Raw genomic sequence first — 22,972 nt, 5'->3', positions numbered from 1 at the left:
CAGAACAGAGCGACCTTCTCTGGTCGGAGCAAGGTCAGGGAAAGCCAAGGTGGAAGCTAGGATGGCCTCAAGGGAAACAGTTACCTACACTAAGCAAAGCCTGGGGCTGGAGAGGGTGCCAGGAACTCAAGGCCAGTCCAGCCATGGCCCACGGCCAAGTCAGGTCACACAGGGAGATGCAGCAGGAGACAGAGACGGGGCCTTGCTCTCGGGGGACCGGTGGGGCGGGGTACTGGCAGAGGAGACCCACCTGGAGTGTGTGCAGGGGTCCTGACATGGCTCTGCAGCCAACCCTGCCGCCCCTTGGGTACGCACCTTACGGCAGGTGGCAAGGTGAGTAGCTATGACAGCATTAAAGAGGGTGGGGCATGCACCCGTGTGGTACAGCCCATCATCTGAGCTCTGTCCTGTCACTACCCCCATGAGTGTGCAACTCACACCAAGGGCCTCAGTGCACGCTCTGGGCGAAGCTTTCTGAGACGGTTAACTTTTTCCAAGACAGGAGACTTAAACACACAGGCTCTGGAGTGACCACATGGCCACAGTGATCACCAACCATGACTCACTCCATCCTAACTGGGTTTGCTCACCTGCAAAGTGGGGATAATGTTTCATATGGTCATTGAGAGGATTCAATGAGTTGAAATACATAAAAAATACTTAGCACAGGGACTTCCCTGGTGGCGCAGTGATTAAGAATCCGCTTGCCAATGCAACAGACAAGGGTTCAATCCCTGGTCTGGAAAGATCCCACATGCCACGGAGCAACTAAGCCCATGTGCCACAACTACTGAGCCTATGCTATAAACCCATGAGTCACAACTATTGAGCCCACGTGCCACAACTACTGGAGCCCACGCGCCCAGAGCCCGTGCTCCGCAACAAGAGAAGCCACCACAATAAGAAGCCCGTGCACCACAATGAAGACCTAAGGCAGCCATAAATAAATAAATAAATAAACAAATAAAAATACTTAACACAGTGCAAGGGATCAACAGAGGCCAGGGGCCCCATACAAGTTATAATATGCACAGGGAGTTTAATTTTCCAAGCTCTGTTGTTTTAACAAATGTAGAAGGAGAAATTTCCTCTGAGTTCCCTGAAGGAAGGGCCAGAAAAATCAAATTCCATTTATTTTCTAACTTTGTATTGGGCCCCTCCTCCATGTCAGGCTCTGTTCTAGGTGCTGGAGATGAAGCTTGAACACAAAAGAGGAAAACCTTGACCTTCACGCAAGAGTATCATGTGGAGTGAGAGGAAGGGCAGGGAGAGGTAACATGGACACGGATGGGTGACAAAATGTGGAACCCACAGTATCTGGACAGAGGCATAGGGCTCGGGGGAAAACCCAAAGGGGAGAAGGTGATGAAGGGCCACTGGGACAGGCTGCAGCTTTACCAGGTGGGCAGAGGAGGAGACGAACTTTACCTTCAAAGACCTGGGTGGGGCAGGGCGGGGCGGCCGTCCAGAGGGAGAGCAGACTTTGAGAAGGTAGACAGCGTCTGTGTGGCACATGTGTACCAAGCAGTAAGTGCCCGTCCTCAGGTGGCACACTCTCAGGAAGGCAGGTCCGAGCTGTGTGCCCAGAGGCAGGGAAGCACCACGTGTGTGGCTCCATGGCTTCCAGGCCACAGTCATCCTCTCGGGGACGGAGCCACCCATCCGGAGCCAGTGCGAAACGGGCCTGCTGCCTGCCTTCTGCTCAGTTTCCTTATTTAACTGGAGTTTGATCTGAATTCAGGAATGAATGAGATATGCTCTCTCAGCCAAGGATGTTTCAAGGGCTAGGGCAGCGTTTCTACACAACTGGGCGCTTCTTTCACATAAAATGTCAGGTGTTTCAATATCACTCTTATGTAACCTACAAAAATCAGTTCATCCTGTCTAATAGATACAGGTACTGCTTTCTCGCTTTCCCATTTTTCACCCAGAAAGATACGGCTTACTTCTGATGTACGGTCAAACCTGCCCATCAATGAAGATGCACATGAGCCAGAATTTTTCCTTGACTTCTGAGTGCAAAACTGGCATAAAAGAGTCTTTAATGACCCCACTCTGAAACAAAGAGGTGAGCTAAGGGCAGATCATGAGGGCGAGGGTCAGCAAACCAGCTTTCAGGCCGAGCCCAGCCTGCTCACTGTCATTGTAGATAAAGTTTTATTAGAACTCATCCACGCTCATCCATCTGCCTACAGTCTAGGGCTGCTTCCACACTGACATGCAGAGCTAAGGGGTGGCCAGAGCCTAAAATACTGACTACCTGGCCCTTCACAGGAAAAGTCTGCCAGTCACTGACAGAGAGGTGAGCCCAACGCAAAAAGCTTCCTCTTTTGAAATTAAGTCTAAATTAAAACTCGAAATAATCTATTAAACTTTATTCTGATTTTTATCGTGAGTAAATTAAAGTGTATATTTAAAAAATGACTTCTATGTGTCAATTTCCTAAAGACGCCAAATAACATCTTAATTCCCATGAGATATAAACTGTTTTATGTAATATGCTTTCAACTGTGTCAAAAACCAAACAAAACAACACCTGCGTGCTCGCCTGGCTCAGATCCAGGGCTCAGATAAATGACTCAAATTCTCTTTTACTGTTTTTACTTTCTCTTGTGTTGCTTTTTGATGGATGGGAGAATTCAGTTCACTTTTCCCGTGACTTGGGGCATTAAGGCCTATATTTAATTTCTTTCTGTGATTATACCATTTAACATTCATTCTAACTGTGTTTATCAAGTTCAAGACGTCTCTAAACCAATGTCTTTCAACTCACTTTTTTGGAAGACACATACTTGCCTGTGACTTATCTGTCAATGCTACCCTCACCCACTTTCCCCTCCAGAGGTACTCATCTCAGGTCTTAGCTCCCTCTCAGTTCTCTTCCTTCGGTTTTCTTTCACAGCCTACTTTTGTTCTGAGAATCACATAAATTAGTTTAAACTTGGGTATTTACACTAACTCTCCCTTAAGTGGTCAACGTTTTCACTGAACCCTGTCGGTCTAGCTGGTTTTGTTTACTGCTGATTTTTCCAAATACAACATTTCTATTTAAGAGTTGTGTCTCTGACTTTATTCCTGGCCACGGATAATATATTATTGAGCAGTTTTTGCAACAAAGGTCTTCAAGTGCTACATATTCTGAGAATTTACTGAGCTGAGACTTCTATCTTTGTCACTGTATTTGAAGAGAAAATGTATCAATAACAACACCAACCGTAATCAAATCCTGGAGAGACTAGAGCTTTGACACATCTTTGCTAGCTTCCAATTTCCTGGGCAGGTAGAGTGTCCACTATATACAGAAGACTGAGGATGACACAGGTGAATCCTGGAAGGGGACCCCACACACGGAGGTTCGACAGCTCAGGCTGTGTCCCACTCTGCCGAGGACAGCTCTGCCCACCTACCTAAGCCTGGACTGTCCCCCAGCCGAATCTTCTCTCTTTGCTCTGGTACCCTGAGAAGTATATTTTCTATCCAGTTGTAATCCACATGGGTTCCTGGTTGCCTTACCTAGGAAAACAAAAAGCGGGGCAACACATGCTTCCTAGCTACAGACCAAGCCCTCACCCCTGGGGGCAGTTCTAAGATGCTCAGAAAACGATTAATACAATTCAGTTGCCCCTATCCCAGTTCCCTGATGATCCTCCTTGGGCATCTTAGATCAGCTTCCAGACCGTCACAGCGCTACATCCCTGCCGGCTCTAACTCGTTGGCTTGGTCTGTCTTCTTGTGGAACATAAGCCTGGGGCCTCTACACCCTCACAGACTCCTCTTATCCGTAGGGAAGTGGGGATGGTGGAGGCTTCACAGCAGCAAGGACTAGTACCGTCATCTTATTATCTGCCCTTCACTGCTCTTGACTCACGCAGCCCTACCCGTGTCCCAAGTAGTCTTTTTATTAAATATCATTACTGTTGCCATATTATAATTTTATCTTAGGAAATATTTTTGTAGGAACCCACAAGATAGACACTACTTGGACATCTTTACTGTTGTTAAAAGGTGCCCTTTTTTCCTACAGTGTTTCTCCCAATACCAAAGAAAGAGAGCAGGAAAAGCTGCAAATAAAAGCAGAAGTAAGCAAGTGTGTGAAAGTTTATTTACCAAAAAAACTATGTGATTTATTTTTAACCCTTTGGGGATGGATTTTTTTTTTGGGGGGGTCTACATAAAATCTACAAGGAGTGAGCTCCCATGGAAAACCAACATTAAAAGGTACGTTCAGATCAGGAAAGTTATAAATTGCCGGAGAAATGTTCTCCAGGCATTACTGACAAAAAATACAATTCAATATTACTAGACCCTCTTCTCTATGCAGATATACCCAGGGTGGGAACTCTCAGACACCAATATATTGAATATCCAGGAAGAAGCCATCCAACCAGCTCTGGGAGAGAAGAGCAGCTCTGTTCAAATATAAGTGGTCTTCTCCAGTGACACTGTACTTACATGTACCCTCAAAATATAATTTTAAATGTTTTTTTTAAGACCAGTATCTACTTTTTGCACTGTACTACTTTAATGTTAAGGTTATTATCTAGTGGCAGATTTTAAAAGATGGATTTTATCTATTAAAAAGCAAGTTGGAGGTGAAAATATTCACATATGGCATGCACCTAGTACAAAACTACACTCCAAATTATCAAACGAATTACTAGTCAGATGCAAATATCAGATATTAGCACTTGGTATTCTGGGACTTGAGAACTTTTCTGCAACAGATTTCAAATTTGTTGACATTAACAACTACAGAAATTCCATTATAGCTCTATGAAATATATTCTTTCAAAGCCAAAACAAAACAAACAAAAAAATCCCAAAACAACAGCAAAATAACACATTTACACTGCTTAATCATGTTTGTAAATTAAGCCAAAGAATCAAAAAGTTGTGTCCAAATGTCTAACATCCTACCTGCAATTGAACAAACAGAGTTGCTCTGCCCCTAAATCAAGTCCATGTCTCTGGTATTTACATGCACCATTGTTCATCTGGTTTTTCCCTTTCATCTATAATCAGCATCACATTCTCCTTACTGGTCAGATGGGTGTAGTGGAAAGAATGGGCTTTAGCATCCAACAGAACTGGCTGTGACTGCTGCCCTACCGCTGACCAGACTGTCAGTTACCATCTCCCATCTCAGTTCTCTCAGACTAACAGGGGCTCGGGACATCTACTCAACAGGGCCGCTGTGGAGAACACGGGTTTCCATGAGATGCTGTATATAAAATTCACAGTGCACGCTAAGAGCCCATATCACATGCGAAGGGTAGTTTGCAGAGCCATTTCACCTCCACAAAACTGTCGTGGAAATATAATACCATTCTTTTTCAGTGAGTGAGGATGTAAGGACTTGGGGTGAGGCGGTTTTCCTAAAGCCCGCTAACCAGTGAGAGCGCGTGAGGCCCTGGCACTCAGGGTCACTGCCTGCCTGGCCCAGCAAGTTAAGAGATAAACATCAACGCTTCAAATTGGTGCAGCGGAGGATGAAATCCTTCTGGTGAATCCTCGTTTGTCTCCTAACGTGAACTGCACATGTGCGGTTTGGAATAGCCTTTGCGTTGGGGACGATGAGAGTCAACCGAAGGTGACAGCAACACTCAGCCAAGGAAGGAGGCGCCAAACTGGCAGCGCGCTTGCCTCTGCCCCATAACCTTCTCCAGAAGAAACCAAGCTGTGGTTGCCCTGACTCTGACAGGTAGACAGGCACGCACTGTGATTTGGGGGAATGAAGGGAGCCATTTCCCTGCCTGGATTGGGTGCAAATTATGAATTCTTAAAGAACGTCTCTGGGCATTTCGAATTTACCATTTACAATCTTGCTGTCACTTAGAAGCAGAGCCATCATGGATGCAGAGAAACCAACATGGCCACCTAGACGGACCGGCACGTGTGGCCCCCGCTGCAGCTTCAGGAAGAGGGCAGCCCACCCTCCTCCCCGTCCCCTCTGGAGGCTGGTGCCTTTGTGACACTAACTTCCAATGATTACTGCTCCATGAGGTTTCCTGGACCGGGACACCCCACAGTCACGTATGAAGACTGTCACGGGGTTAGGGAGAAAGAGTCCAGGCGCTATGATTTTTTTTGAAACTCACCACATCCCCTTCATGAATAAAAAGTCCTGGATTTTCAGCTCTAATATTTGGCTGAAAATAAAGCTTGGAATCTGACTTCCAAAAAACTGCAGTTTTGGGGAGAAAAATCATAACAATATAAAAAAATCAAATTATTTGTTAAAATCCTGACAGCCTTAATTGGGAACGAGTATTGCCGAACACTATCTGCCTTGAGTGAGAACAGGTACAACCTGTGTGGCCCCTGACTTGCAGTTTTAGTTCCATGTTTTTTGCTGGATTTCAGCAGTGTGATAATCCAGTCTGCTGCGTTACTCTGGAATGCTTCTCATTAACAGGGTCTCAAAATAATCATCTCATGTGGAACGACGCCCACCTCACACACACATTTATCTGAGACTTTACCACCAACCTAGCTCTAAAATCTAACAATAATTAAATAATAGAAATGAAGTAATAACGTTTAAACTAGGACAACAACCATGTTCAATAAATGGTTTGGCAATTCTGATCAAGCTTCTAGAAAATAATGAACCCATACACACAACGTAACAGAAGCCATGCTTTCCTGGGGTGAGGAGAGCAGGTGATGACCTAGGGAAGGGGTGCACAGACAGACAGACCCTCCAGCAGAACCAAAAGGCAACAGAGACAACAGGACCATGACACAGTGTAAATTTAAAACTTCTTTGCATAATGGGGGACTTCTCCGGTGGTGCAGTGGTTAAGAATCCAACCACCAACGCAGGGGACACAGGTTCAATCCCTGGGCCAGGAAGATCCCACGTGCTGCAGAGCAACTAAGCCTGTGCACCACAAGTACTGAAGCCTGAGTGCCTAGAGCCCGTGCTCCGCAACAAGAGAAGCCTCCACAATGAGAAGCCCACATACTGCAATGAAGAGCAGCCCCTGCTCGCCGCAACTAGAGAAAGCCCGTGCACAGCAATGAACACCCAACACAGCCAAATAAATAAACAAACTTTTTTGCATAATGGAATCACTTTGATGTACACCTGAAACTAACATATTATGCTTCAATTAAAAAAAAAAAACTTTTAAAAGCCTCAGACATAGAAAATTGTTTTTAAAGCTCACCTGAGGTTACTGGCTTGATAATCAGCCTTTCTATCTTGAAAACTCACCTATAAAAGCATGACATTCAAGATCTTGTGAGGCTACTGAGAGGAGAGCAGTGCACATCCTGATGCCTGGAGTCCCTTATCATGGGGCCGGGGTTTCTCGTCTGACTATCCTTTATCTTGTGACTGTATTAACTGAGAAGGGAGTGGATTCTAGAAAACTCCACAGCCAGTTCAAAGCAGCCTGAGGGGTGGAAGACGGCAGCACTCCTCAAGCTTTGCGACACTTGTGGCCTCTAAGCAGTTAGAACGAAAACCCCAGCCTGTGCCAATGCGAGCCCAGGACTTCCTAGGTAATTGCACATTGAAGAGCTTCCTCATCTGACATCTGTTTTCTGAAAACACAAGAACTGAGGTGGCAGCCAAGGATCCGAGAGTGTGAGGGAAGGTGAGTCCCGGGGTTGAGGGAGGCATTGGAGGCTGAACCAACAAAATGAGGGAGAAGGAGGCAGCTATGAGTGCACAAATGAAGAAGAGGAAAGATGGAAAAAACTGGAGGCACTTGTAAAAACACACCTCCAGGTTTCTCCGGTCTCCCATATTAGGGACAAATACATTTTTTTGGACATTTAAAAAACATTTTTATTTTGAAATAATATGAGAGTTACAGAAGAGTTGTAAAGGACAGAGAGTTCCTGCATATCTCTCCATCATTTTCCCCTAATGGTAACGTCTTATATGACAAATACATTTTTTGTTGCCCTGTTCTTCATGCTATTATCAAGAACAGCTGGAGACTGATTTACAAAGCTAATAATGCCATCTTTACTCTCAGCAGTTAGAAGCTGGGATCTGCGTGAAAACACTAACACCTGCTTGTGTGAAGGGCTCCCAGGCAGAGTACCCCCCCTTCCCTCCCCCAGCTCCCCAGCCCCAAGGCGGGTGGCACAGAAATCTACTCAAAGAGGAGAGCACAGGGGAAATTGCCAAACTCAGAACAATTTCCCAGAACTTTTGTTTTTTTTTTTAAAGTGAAAGCAGTTACACTGTGGGGCTGGGACATTATCAAAAGGTGAGAATCTGCTACAATAATGAAAGGCACAAAAAAGCACTCAGACTCAAATACACCTTCACTCACCAGCACAATCAGAGGGTTCATTCAACTACCATCTCTACGTACACAGAACATTTACAGGACGATCTCAGAGCTCTCAACAATGGCTAATAGCTGAGAACGCCTTTGTGAAGGAGATTTTAGTAAAGGAATGAAGAAGCAGTGTGAGGCTACCCCCATTCTTGGCAGATTAAATAAAAGATGGAAAAAGATTCCTGGTACCCAAACAGTGGCCAGTCAGAGTTAGGTTACAACTGCGTCTGTTACTCCTTCAAAAGACAGGAAAGGAGTGAGCAGCAGCTAAGACCCAGCTCACCTGCTGACGTGGAAGCAGCCGGGGTGATGTGCTCAGAAGAGAAACACAGGAGCTGCCTAATTCGCCCCCAACTGAGCACATAAACCACACTCTCCTGGTCCCTCAGACAGCTGTTCATTTTACAAAAATGAGTTACACAGTTCTGCTTTGGGATCAAAATTTAAATTCATGTCCCCCCCAAATCACTTTTTTTCCCTAACTACAGAAAATAAAACTTTTTGAAACGCTCCGATACCAGCACACAATGCTACAGTTAGTGTTAACAATCTAGAGATGTCCACCCACCACCATCAATATGGCCTCCTTGTCTCAACCGAGCAGTGTTTTGCCACCTAGGGAGGGGTTGTTATTTATCTGACATTCCTTAATCTCTTAGCGCATTAAAAGAATAAAGCACCTGATAACCAACCCCACCCAACCAATCAGACCTAAAGATGAAAACAAAGTTCAGATGCCACTAGAGTGCATAAACACAGTGCTTTTCTTATTGTAGGTAGTTGGTAATTGTGTGATGTCCATAACATTAAGTCAAGGCAGAAGCTAGATGATCCAGATGGTCATTCCAAGTCAGAATTATGAACCCAGAGTTCATCAACTCCTAAGGGGAAATCCATGAATAAACGCCGTAAGATCAATGAGCTCCCTGGAATTGTGGGTGACTTTTTATGTACGTACCTGAGCAATTTTCTGAGGGTCCATAGTGTTTATCAAATTCTCAAACAGTCTACTCTAAATAATTTCCTAAACAAGGTAAGAGAGAGAGGAAGCCTAGAGCAGATATGGAAATAAACTCTCTAATCATCCCCCCTTCACTTACCATTACCTTAAATAAGGTCAATAACTGTGAGAAGGACAGGAATTACCCAATGTTCATTCTAACTGGGTTCTTCTAAAATTTATTTTTCTTTTAAGCAGCTTTTGCCTCCATGAGAAGAAAAGGCTGTCAAGCAAAAGACTGCTTTAGATCGTGTGTCTGGGCAGAAAGACAGACCAGGAGGGGTGTCAGGGAGTACAGATGCTCGGAGCCGGGACAGGCCACCAAGACAACCGACCCAACCCCCAGCTGCACAGATGCAGATATGTGATGACTTATCCAAGGACAAAGGGACTTCCGAGTGAGACCTGGGGCAAAATCCCAGGTGTCCTTCTTCTGAGACCACCTTAAGTCCAGGAAGCTTCCCCTGCGAATACACATGAGCCCGCAGAGGGTGTTTACTGTGGTTGGGGTTTGGCCTGAGAACCTCAGACTCCCTGCTTTCTTCTCCTCCGAAAAGCAAAGCTATACTCAAGTCTCCATAACTCTCTATGTCCAATCCGGGAAGCCAGAAAGAAAGTAAAGATGAAGAAATAGAGGTCTGAATGCCAAAGAGGAAGAGGATGGGAGATGGATACAGGCTATACTCTCTCCCCCGCGACTGTATCCAAAAGCACACGGCCCACTCCTCAACCAGCACGGAACTCGGGGAACTCCGCCCACCCCCTCCTTGACTAGTCCAGGCACCAGGACCAAAGGGGAGATATCAAGGAGCAGGCCGAGGCTCCTGTCCACCCCCGAAGTGCGGTGGCCGGCGGGCTACGCTTTGTCTGCCTTGGAAAGGGCCAACGCATCCCTCTGTGGTCTCATCTCAGAGAAGATGGGAGTGAAATCATGGCCCCTGCTGTTCCAAAGGGGAGGAAAAGGAAGGTGGTGTCTGCGCCAGAAATAAGTGTGGCAAGTCAGTCATCGGGTTAAGACCCGGCCCGTCCCTGCAGCATCTCTGTCGTCAGGGTCCACCCTGGGTGACCTCGGCTCTGGGGAGCCTCCAAGTCACTCTCCTGTGAGTCATCGCCCTGCAGCGTGGGGAAGGGGGTGTAATTAACCCGTCAGCATCAGCGAGTGGATCCTGAGCCACAGCTACCTGCCAGGCCCCGAGGGCACAGCTCGCCCGCCCTTGGGTGACTCACGCCGCTGCTGCTCCGGGCCTCCTCCTTTTCCTTCTCGTTGTGTGACTCTGCAGATGCCTCGCTGTAACAACTTTTTCCTTTTTTCCAGAAAAGATGAAAAGAGAAAGGCTGGAGGAGAGTGAGACAGCAGGGGACAGAGGCTGGGGAAGAAGAGGGCTGGGGACAATGAGGACAGAGCAAAGGAAGAGCTGGAGGGACACCGAGCCTGTGTGTTCATAGGAAAGCCCCCCGCCGCCAGGGCACACAGGGGAGGGTGCTGAGTGACCTCCCGAGCCCTTCCAGCCCCACTGAGGCTCAGGTGCTGGGGTCCCCACCTCACAGGTGGCGGGAGGGTGGGGGGGTGACGGCGCGGCAGCCCCAGGTCTCCCCAAGCCGAAACCCAAGACGTCGGGCTCCACACACCCTGCTGCCCGCACACGTGCACATCCCGCATGAGCACAAGGGCCCCAGCCTCGGGCCACACCCTCGGCCAGCTCACAGCATCCTGTGATCCCCGTGCCCCGGCCCCTTGGACAAGCCATCCCCACGTCAGAGCCTTAAGAGCCTCCCTGGCAGGGGCTCAGGCCCCTGGGTGCTCATCAGGCATCACCCAGCTGGGGGCTGATTCTGGGTCTCTGGCCCCAGGTGGCCCACAGCTCAGCCAGCAGGGACAGCCCCCTTCCACTGGCTGATGTGCTCCGTCCAGGGACACTCCTGGCCTAACACAGACCCCTTTAGGACTCAAGCCCACAGCCATGAGGACCGGGGCAGGTTGGGGGGCGGGGAGGAGGTTGTGAGAGGAAGTGGAGGGGACGGCCAGCACGAGTGAGATGTCTTCCCCCTGCCTTCTGCCTTCCCGTCAGCTCCACCGTGTCCCCTCCTCCGCTGGACACGCCCTCCTGTCCCAGACTGTGGCCGGGCAGCCACCTGCTCAGCGTGTTCCCTCCCGGGGGTGTGATGCCACCCCACACCTCAGCTCACCGAGGGCCACCCCACACCCGGCACGGAGATTTGGTTTTCTTTCTTTCTTTCCTTCTCTCATTTGACACTGTGGGTGGCAGCGAACCCCATGGGACAGTGTGTGTAAGTGATCCTTGGCCACAAAGAGGGCAGCGATGTCCCTTCCTGCCACTCCAGCAAGGACTTGGCATCTCCCCAACATATCAGCCCTAGTGATCAAGGACAGACCAAGAAGAGCAGGGGCCTGATAGCCTGAAGCTAGGAAAATGGGAAATTTTTTTAAAAAAATAAAACCAACAAACGACAAAGAGATCAAATGGCCTTTCAGACACCAATGAAAATGAATCCCAGTCATTTCAAACAAGTTCACCAACTTGCCACCAAGTCCCTGCCGAAAGGAAGCAGAGTGTTAGAAATGCAGAACGGTACATGTGAGCGCGGATGGGAAACTCAGCTCAACTCTGATCCCTCCCAGCCTGCGTCCTTCTGTGTCCTTGGTGCTTCTCTCTGCCCTGAAGTGATGCCTCTCTTCCAAAAGGCAGAAAGTCTGCAAGCCCTCCTAAGCACCGCCCCCTTACAGCCCACTCCTGCGAAGGATAAAGTCAAACCTAACACACACTGCTTTTATTGTCATTTGAACGGCCCTTTAGAAAAGGTCATCAATTCACGAGACTCCACCTAAGAAAAATAAGCTAAAAAGTGGGGGGGGCTTTGTCTCCATGCAGATGACAAAGAGCTAAGAGGACTCAACGGCCAAGGCCCTTGGTTTTCCACTCTTTTTTACCTCAGGGGACAGCTCAGCAGTATTTGACCACAGACACCAATTTCAAGACGACTCAGTAGGCAGCCCGGTGGCTGAGTCGCGCGTGAGTTAAGCAGAGTGGGAAAGCACTCAAAACATGCAGGTGTGTGAACCACACTGGGAAGGGGGCCGCTCCCCTAATAATCGCTCATGTCTGGGCTTCCAGTCGTCCCTGATCCTCTCCACTACGTGGGCTTGCAGCTACTGCTATTTTTACGTACAGATGAGGACACAGAACCTCCGAAAGGCTATGTACCTTGCCCCAGGGCACACCGTTGTAAGGTCTGGTGGTCCAGGATACAGATTCAGGTTTCCAACCATGAGATCAGGTTTCCAACCGTGAGATTATACCACTGCCTATAAGAAAAGGCTACCTGGAACTGATTCACTGTGAAAGATTATTGTATCACTACTGGGGAACATCAGACCCCAAATCATTTTTCAGGGACAATGGGTTTGCTTTGAGGATGCAACCTCTCTGCTCATTCCTATAGGAACTGTCAGATAATGTGCACTTAGAAATAGGTATGTCTAGTTTTTGAAAAAGGATCATGATTATACTAATCTATTGAATAGCAGCCATGTAGAAAAACTGCTATTTATAAATAAATTCTATTTTCACTTCACTTTTTAACAAAAGCATCTTACAACCAAGAGATCCTGAAATAAGGCAGACACTCAAAGAAAGGTAAGAAAGATATATAATTTAAAATGCTAGAAAATAAATCATGTGACCCACGAATCTTTCTCTCTTCCTTTAGCTTCTTAGAGATGCAAGCTCTTAGAAGCAATCCGCGTGAAAAACTCAAAAGGTTAAGCTAAGTGGGTGAGTAGGCATTAAATATTAAATGCAAGTTATGTTCATGCTGGGTACCAAAACCGAGTCATCAGTTCATGTCCTTTTTTCCTACCTTGAAAAAATAAACAGGACAAAATACATTCAAAACATGATTAAATTGCAAAGAGCACAACACCAGTTGTCAAGGCTATACATCTCCAGATTCTCAACGCTCTCTGTTCTATCAACACAACGCCTACAAACTGCAAAAATAATCACTGCCGAAGCTGCCTGAGGTGATTACATAAAATTCCTCTAAAAAGCTGAAAAAAATTAATCAGTAATAACTAAAGTAAAATGCTGCTTACCTTGTAGAAGACGGGTTTCACTCTTGTGGATTTTCTTTTACAGCATTAAGCCCAGTACAAGTATGTACAACACTCCAAGCAAATTTGAGAAAGCATGAAATTATTTACTGTCTTCAAATTATCCTTCTGTCTTTTCAAACATATGTTACAGAGTAAACGTTTGAAATTTCCCTAGGACTTCCTGATATCTTTACATTTCAAAAGGACAAAACTATTTCAGAGATCTGTTTAGAGAGCTATGCATCCTTGGAATGAGAAAGGAAAAGTTGACAATGCCACCGAAAAACTAGTATCTGAGAGAAATTCTCTTATCCTGAGCTATAAAGAGTGCTTGAAGATTACTGCCAGGATCGCTTCTGGAAAGAAAGGCTTATCTTCTCTGCACAACAATCTTTAGACATTTTAGAGTAAAATCAACTTTCAAGACAGAGAAAAGATGCAAGCACGCCTACATTTGGATCAGAATCCACATTCCTGAGAATCAAAGCCCTCGTTTACTTACATGCTGTACATAGAAAGGAAAAGTTCAAAGAAACCTGCACCCTCTGGGAGAAATGATTCCATGTAAGTCGGCTGTTGGGAAATGAGTAAGACACACGTTCTCTCTCTCTCTCATCCCCAGGCAGTGAAAAAAAATCCCAAACTGTTCTTTCAAGTCACATTCACAAGGGCGTCCTAGCGCCACCACGCTCTTCCTCCAAGCAGCCCGGGGGTGGGGGAAGGCACACCCCCTTGCTCTGGATTTCCACCCCAAGCTCCGTGCCTGCCTCTCTGGGAAGCTGCCAGGTTAGGGCACACAGGGAGATGGCAGAACCCCGAAGTGCCACATCTTCAGAGCCAGCCCAGAGGGCAGCAAACAACACAAGCAGCACTTCCGTGGGGACAGCCTTACACACCTCAAGTTCCCGGAACAAACCAGAAACTCCTTCAACCCCCTCACCCCCCAAAAGAAACTGTTTATTTCTTTCATACTCCAAACTATTACAATAGTGCGAGCTAATTGCCAACAATACTGGGGAAAAAAAAAAATCCCCCACACAGGAGAGGTTGACAGGGGCACACAAAGAGCTGTGACAGTAATAGGCACCCTTGAGCAGAAAGAAGGCAATCAATTATGAACCATCTGCAGAAATTGTGGGGCTGTCACAAGCCCTACTTACAGCTGTGCTTCATCCAGCCGGGCTGCATTCAGTTTTCAAGGGAAATTAGTTCTTATTCTCAAGTCTAGAATATTGTTAGTAAAATATCCCAAACAGCCCAGGTTCAACCGGGGTCTTATCGGAAAAGAAGTTTATGACCTCTGAGAAGGCGGATGGGCCAGCACGGGAAGTCTGGAAACCAGAGGCAAGACTCCCCTTTGGGGAGTGACCACCTCCTGTGGGCACCATGGGACAGCGCCAGGGCCATCCCGAAAGACCCAGGACCAGCACCTGAGGGACACGCATCCTAAAACTCCCAAATCACCATTTGGAAAACAGAAAAGCATGGCTTTTAGATATAACCTGCTATTTCTAAGAGGCTAAAAATAATAACAGAAGAGAAATTTTATTTTTTAATTCTTCAGTTCAAAGCTTTCTTTTCACTAATATCCATCACAATGATCACTTTTGATGATCACAGATTCTTCTTTGCCAAGAAATAAAAATATGTAAACTGAGTAGCTGCTAGGCATTTGCTAGGTTTTTTAAAAAAGTACTGAAATCCATTATTATCGATAGATATCTTCAAATTTGAAAAAGGTGAGATGATAACTACTCAATTTGAGAGGAACTTGATAGCAAATGCTTAACATGCTAATATTTTTTTAATAATTTTTTCTTCTGTGTTCCTTGGTATTTATTTGCATTCTCCTTTAATCATTTTAGCAATGAAAATTAGAGCTCAGAGAGCTCCAATTTCAAGCTGAATTGCAGCTTTCACTCCTCTTCTAAATGTCTAACTGATGCTCCAACGTTCATCTTATAAACCTTTGTTTACTTATGATAGGCAGTGTTAAGTAATAGAAATGGAAATAGCCCCAACATGGTAACTTTCTGCAGATTTATGTGACTGAAACTTAACATAAAATAAAACTTGGAAAAGAATTTAATTTCCTTCTTACGAACTTTAATGTGGAACTCAAACAGATTATAATAGAGAGGAAACTATTATCCCTAATGGCATTAATGATTTCCCCAAACCTTCCACCCTGCACCCCGCCCCATGGGCACACTGACCTTAAATAGAGAGCCCAGCTTCTTGACTGTTTCCCTAGCATTTGCCTTTTTTAAAAAAGTTAAGACAAAGAAACCCACACATCTATTTGATGCTCTAAAATCCACTGCTTCCAAAAAAAAAAACAAAAGCGTGAATTTGAGCTACAATATTGGGTTCCCAAAAGCAAATAACCCATCAGAGATAGAAAAGTGACAAAGACTAACAATGCTGGTGATTCTAGTTTAGTAAAAGAAATTGATTCCTGGCGGCATAACCAGACCAATTGAATATTTGGTTTGTATGAGGAACTGGGAAGAAAGAGAAGGGAGATTTGGAAGGAGGTGAACAGGCAATAGGGAGGATAAACTTAGGGGGTAAGAGAGGACAGCACAGAGGAGAGGCCACTTGAATCTGCTCCAAAACTGGCAGGCTCTAACCCGATCCACCCACCCCACAATGAACAGCGCTAGTCACTGGAGGCTGTGCCACGTGGCCACTCACCTAGAGACCAGTTCCTGGCAGTATTAGTTTAAACCCAACTGGGGTGTAGTCCTGCTGTAAGTTTTATTTAAATACCTGTTATAGTTGATATCTCCTCCATCCTTGTTTTGTATTTAAGACAAAAGCAAAAAATATAAAAGAGAGTTATAATCTCAAAGTCAGTTAAAACTGGACTGTACTTAAAAAGATCATGTCAGACCATTTCTGAAAAGAGAGCTGGGAACAGTTAACAATGTAGGAAAGGAATGGAATGTGACCAGGGCTGGTGAGGATGTGGAGAAATTGGAGCCCTCATACACTGCTGGTGGGAATGTAAAATGGTGCAGTGCTGTCTGTGCAAAACAGTTGGGCTGTTCCTCAAAAAGCTAAACATAGAATTACCATGTGACCCCACAATTGCACTCTGAGTGGCATACCAAAAAGAAGTGAAAACAAGGTTTTAAACAGATACGTGGATGCCAGGGTCACTGCAGCGTTACTCACAACAGCCAAATGATGGAAACAACCCAAGTGTCCATCAGCAGATGAACAGATAAACAAATGCAGTATATACATACAATGGAATACCATTCAGCCATAAAAGGAGCTACCACATGGATGAACCTTGAAAACACTATGCAGAAACAAAAGGACAAATATTACAGGTCATACTTATATGAGGTAACTAGAATAGGCAAATGAGAGAGAAAGTATAATAGGGGTTTCCAGGGGACTAGGGGGTGGGATGAATGGGTAGTTACTATCTAATGGGTACCAAGTTTCTATATGTCAGGATGAAGAAGTTCTGGAAATGGACAGTGGCAACGTTTTGCACAATATTGTGAATGTATTTAATGCCACAAAGTGTACACTTAAAAATAGTGGAAATGGCAAATTTTATGTTTTATATATTTTACAAGAAAAGGACCACATTCCAAAAATAATTTATCTTTGGCCAAAAAAAAAAATGTAGTAAAGGAATAGAATAGTAATTTTATGTGACCTTCAGAATACATGAACTCAGATTTTCCTGGTCAAACCATCCTAATGTATGAACGGGCATGTTTGCAGCATCTCTGGTGGCATGCAGGAGGTTGGGCCAGAGTCAAGGCTTCCTGCTAGTAACTTTACTTCAAATGAAAAAGAAAACTATTTTCTTTAAAAAAAAAAATGTTTGTATTGACTGTTGAACCTAGGGATAGGATAACGCCATCTTTTCCTCCCCACCTCAGGTAGGAATTAACACTTGCCTGCCGGGTCCTTGTTTGAGATTTGTGGGACAGCATCTTACCCTGAATGTCTGCTCCTTCTTCTCCCTGTGGGAAACCTGGTCCAGCGTGCCATCAGTCTGACTCCTTTTCAGGCCAGTTGTGATGTCAGGGACGTTGCTAAAATCTGCATGAAAAGTGACAAAAACATAGATGAGTTTGGCCACCTGCAAAGAATAGTCGCAACTGGCTTAAAGGCTCAGATCGAGAAAGAGAGGAAAGAAAAAATTAACTAATAACCTAGAAGGCAGGACAAAATGGTCTTTAATGATACTGAAGTTACCATATGCATAGCTGGTCTCCTGAAACAGACTTGGGCTCTGGCTATTTGAAGAAGCAGCATCTGTCTGTTTTGATCAAAGGAGGCCAATGACCAATCAAAACAATGACTTAAATGCCTGGCCACTCTTGTTACTGCTGTGCAAACTTCACTAAATACACTGTTACACAATGTTGGTACTTCCCTTCCTTTATTTTTGGCTAAGTGAGGGCAAAATCACCAGGGATATCCAGGAAAACCAATGGTATAACACAGTAGATTCTTATTACAACCCACAACTTGCTCATTTGCAAGCATAATTCTTCTTTTTCTGGCCTCAACCACAATTGCATCCTAAATTGAAAGTCCCAAGAGGAACAGCAAACCTTTGTTAACTTCCAGAGTAAGGGTTAAGAAACAATATAAAAGGTAAGTAGAGCATGTGGTTTTCCAACCTACACTTATACACATATGCCATTCTCAACAGTTCTTTCCAGTGGTTCTCAAATTAACAAATTCAAGGAAGTTGGAAAGACCAGCCGCTATCATTCTAATTTTTGTATTTCATAGACTATCCTCTCAATGCGGTGAAACCAGATGGCTTCTGATCCCAGTCAGCTACAACAAGAAGTCATCAATCTCATACCTGTCTGAGTTGATCTAGGGAGAAAAGGCACAGACAGACAGTGGCAAACCATCCAGCATGATGGAGGCAAGGACAGTGGTCTCCAGGAGATCTTTAGAAGTTATGGGAGCCCTAGGAGGTTAAAGGAGCTCATCGACCACAATGCTGGTCCATGATCCAGGCTGATATCACCAATCACCACACAAGAGGAGACCTAAAGAAAGTGTCTTAGTGGTCTACAGAATCCTGGAGCTCCAATTTCTTCTTCCTTTACTTCTTCCAACATCCTAATCCTGCCCAGAAAAGGACCACGCTGCCTATTTCACATAAAAACATACAGACAATGGAGGCTTTTATGTCTTAGGTAACTGGGTAGATGGGAACAGGATGGGCTGGGAGTGGGAGTCACAAGCTCAGCTTCGGCAAAGCTGAGTTTGAGATGCACGTGGGCCATGCAATGCAACCCACCCAGGAGTTCAGGAGCGCAAGAAGGGTCTGCACAGGGATATGGCTTTGCAGCCATCATCATATACCTGGCAGTGAAGCCACAGGGATGGATGGTGCCCCCGGGGAGAATGTGCAGAGCGGGGCACAAAGAGGACCAGGGAGAGAACCTTGGAACTGCCAAGGTACAGTGTGCAGGGGAGGAGGTACTTTTGTCTTTAGAGAGAACTAACAGAGAAGTACAAGGAAATTAAGAGAGAGCAATGTCACAGATGCCATGCAACATGCAAGTACATTACCTAGGCAACAGTCAAATTTGCATTATTGCTGCCTTTACCTTATAAATAAAAAGCTTCAATATTTCCAGAGAGTTGTATTTACAGGAAATACGACACAATCGATGCACTTATTCATGATGACGATTTCTACAGTGCCTGCTCTGTGTGTGGTATGTACTAAGTTCTGAGGATAAAAAGATGAAAGCGACCTCAAGTTCCCTGAAGATCTCAGAGACAGCACGGCCACAAGGAGCCTTGGAGCCCGGAGGCTCCAGATGGATGCTGGAGAAAATAACACGGCTGATGTCAAAAGCGGGTGCCAAGTGGATTCTGAGTCATCTCTTCAATATATTCACAAAACTTTGGGACTTCTTTAAATGCTGAAAACTCCCAGGACCAAAACCACCTTTTACCTCTTACAAAGGCAAAGTGTCTACCTGCTAACAGATCATTTGATGCCCTTCTTCTCAAAACCCCACCCACCCCTGGACAAAAGGCTTTACTATGAATCAGCAAGGCTCCGCAGCCACCTTTGGAGCCCCTTAACTTCAGGGAGCCCCCTTGGTGCAGCGTGGGTCCTCTCTGAAGCCAGACTTGGACAGGAAGGATCACTGGATCCAGTTTCCACCAAGGCTGGCCCCAGAGATCCAAGAGGAAGCAGCTCTGCCGGAACAGGAAGTCTCGGAGCTGTTTCGCCACCCAAATTTCAAGAGGTTGACTGGTATTTGGGCATCAACAGAGTCTCTGGGGTGACTGACTCCCTTTCCAACCCCACCAGCAGTGCACCAGAGCTGTCCTGGAGATGACAAAGCATGAGGAAGCCTTTAGCTTGACAGCATCCACAGCTGTGGACCCAGGTCCAGAAGCCTCAGATTTCAATTGGACCTGCATTCCTGTCTATAAAAAGCAGTGTGCCCTTAGTGTTCTTCTAGAGGAGAAATGAGAACAAAGTAGGTTCTAGAAGAAGAGCAGACTGGCAAAAAAAAAAAAAAAAAAAAGGCTATGGCAGTAAAATTCAAATGCTTATTTACAAAGCTGTTTTAAACAGGCACCGTACTGACATCCTGCCCTGGGTGCCAAATGCCTATATATAGCCCCATTTACACTCTGCCCACGTCTTGAGCACCAGCCACTAAACTGATTAAATATATCCTTCCCCTCCCAGCCGAAAACTGGCTTCCCACCTTGGGAGAGCCTCCGTGCAGCCCTGTTCACTTGACACGTGTTGGGGCACTGGATCCCCTATCAAGGAACACCAGGCATGTGTTTCCAGGGTGGTAACACTGCCCACCCAGGCTCAGCTGCTGCAGGACAGATGTTCAGATGAGCTCCAGAAGAGTCTTTAGCCAATGTGATTGTAAATAATGAAAAATAACAAAATTACAAATTCAAGTCAGGACATCTGTTTATAACTGGTAAATATACTCTTGCCTTTCTCATCTTACTCCTTGTGAAAGTTAACAAAGTGGGGTATGGTCTAGCAATTTGAAACACCTAGTATCCAACTCAGCTGACATGAGTTTCTACTCAGCAGGTGAGTGAGCAGAGCTGAGGCTTTCCAAGTCGCAGGCTCTGTTCCTCCAGGTGGATCACTCATTCCATTTATTTATTCCCTGGTCAGATGGGCACTGAGCACTACAGACCCACAGGGTACCAGGTCCTATGTCAGAGGCCGCATATAAGACCAGCCTCAGACATCTTTCTCCTTTAATACAAACATTTTTGGAGAGTGAAAACATGTTGGGCAGGTTATCCCGGAAGGTGACTGCCCCCTGCTCCCCTGCACACCCTACAGTTCCCCACAGACGACAAGGGAAACAGGGGCCTTCAGGTGGGAGATGCCTAGTAACTCAGTGTCTTCCTGTTCTAAGCATCAGCACAGACCCCACAGGTATCACAGTCGGCCAAGGAACTGGCAACTTCAAACCCTTTATAATTAAAGGGCAAAACCTGTGCTCAAGTAACATCCTGGGTATCAACTTAAAAATGGAAACGTTAGGATAAATGCTAAAGTTAAGGTCACTTCACCCACACAGCTCGTAACGTGAATTCAACGTTTACATTTACGTCACTTCAAATCCAGTTTAGTACAGTTAACATGAAGGAGTGTGGGCTTTACCGTTTATTTTCGCGGGGCCTGTAAGCAGCAGCAGGCTGTCTGGGTGCTAACTCTGATGTGTACAAAGGGGACTCTCAGCAAACAGGTGTCACTGGGGGTCAGGAAGAGAGCTTGGGTGGTGAGACAGGAGATAGATGGGCCCCTGGGCTGGACAGCTGGGGTTTGTCAAGTGGAGTCAAACTGAAGCTCTGTTCTCACCACACACTCCAAGGACAAAGCTAGTGGCAGAAGCTGAGCTCTGCTGAAGTAAAGAGATAAGGCGCCCATTCCTGAGGTCAAGAAAGACTTCCCTGTCTGCACATGCGCAGGAAGGCTCCTTGGGGGTCGAAAAGGGAGGGGGCACCACCGCATAGTAAGTGTGGATATGCACCCACAGGCCTCTACGGTGGGGCCCATCTTAGCAAGAAGTTGTGCACGCATCTTGGGGAGGGTCCTAGGACCAGCCAGGTGTGAAAAAAGAAACAAGGTAATTGGCCAAAGGTAAACAAAGACCCAGAAGGACCGTCCTATATAAGTGATTTAAACCACCTCTTCACTGTGCTCCCTGTCCAGGATGCCTGCACTCCTTCCGCTGTGTGTCTCAGCCTAGTTTCTGACTTACTGCCCTCCTCCTCATCAGAGAGGACGCCCATACCCTTTCCCTCTGGGTGTGTATCTCTGCCTTGCTTCTGTCTTAAAGAAACAAACTGTTTCTCGGTGTGCTCTCCCATACATTGTGCTGTCTCTAAAAATAAACTTCGCATCTGTTTTTACAGTTTTTGTTTCCTTGAAACGTTCTTGCTTTCAAACAGGGGAAAGAGCTAGGGCCACTTTGCTTCTAGCCTCTAGTCCCTGGTAGACTAGCGGCGAGAAGTTTTCCTGGTTTCTATTCAGGCTACCCGGGTTCAATTCCTGGGCAGGGAACTAAGATCTCTCTTCAGGACTGCTCACTGCTGTCTCTGAGATCAGTGGCGTCCTGCCATATCTCCTGCCCGCTGCTTAGGAACCTTCACTCTGCTCAGCAGGCAGCTAGGATGCTGGGCTCGTCTGCCTGATGCCATCCCATCACCTCATCTTGCTGGCTGCCTCCTCCTTACTCAACCAGGCAGCAAGGGCAGAGGCAACAAGCTCTTCCCAGTCCCTGACACCCACCCAGGTGGCCGCCAGCAGCGCCCAGAGACACCAGGCAGCTTCTGGTTGTAGGAGGGTGGGTGAGGTGCTTTCCCCGGGTGGCAGTCAGACAGCTGGTCCCCAGAAAAGAGAGATGCAGAAAGTCTGAGCATGCCTCCTGCATTGTCAGGAACAGCAACTGTGAGAGAAACTGAGTTAAAACCTCAAGATGATATCAATCCCAAGGCCAAAACCAAGAAATTAACATTAGAGAGCATTTGTTTTCGCCTATTTAATATAATAAGACTTTTTTAAGAAATAACTTATAGTAGTCATAGCATCAGGAAAAGCTCTGCTTCAATTTGTGGGTTGAGGAGTCATTTGAAGGAGACAGAAAGGATAGGCAATGAGGATGGGAATTATTTGGAAACTACGTTTTTTGTGCTTCAAAGCGTATTGTACGCTGATTCTCAATACTCTAAGCTCCAAAGCCCCACTTTTGATAATATATACTTTTACTCTCCTGAAATGAAATTCTTTCTTAACATAATCTACCTCCATACATAATTTCACAAAAAAAAATATATGCCTTAATAGTAACACAAGAAGAAAAATAAATGGAAAGTAACAAAAGAAATTTTAAATACGTATTTCAAACTGTAAATGCTTGGGTGCAACTACTCTAACAACCGTGAGGAAGCTGTGCAAAGCCTGCCCCACCGAGAATCACGGAGGATGTCTCGGCTTCATCACAGACCAATGCCAGGGTGTCTTGGTGGAGATTTAAATGCCAACGG

At 45.8% G+C, this 22,972-nt stretch overlaps 1 protein-coding gene across 1 annotated transcript in view; it reads right to left on the bottom strand.

Moving 5' to 3' along the window:
* Positions 1-22,972, bottom strand: part of TIAM2 (TIAM Rac1 associated GEF 2) — a 215,426-nt gene that overhangs the window by 23,186 nt on the left and 169,268 nt on the right. Inside the window, exon 17 of the mRNA XM_057739331.1 lies at positions 17,385-17,488. Within this exon, the coding sequence (XP_057595314.1) occupies positions 17,385-17,488 (104 nt within the window). The remainder of the gene's footprint in view (positions 1-17,384; positions 17,489-22,972) is intronic.

The sequence above is a fragment of the Hippopotamus amphibius genome, chromosome 6 (assembly GCF_030028045.1).
Source record: "Hippopotamus amphibius kiboko isolate mHipAmp2 chromosome 6, mHipAmp2.hap2, whole genome shotgun sequence".
NCBI lineage: Eukaryota > Metazoa > Chordata > Mammalia > Artiodactyla > Hippopotamidae > Hippopotamus > Hippopotamus amphibius.
The sequence above is the reverse complement of the archived record's forward strand: the minus strand, read 5'-3'. Positions and strand labels throughout refer to the sequence as shown.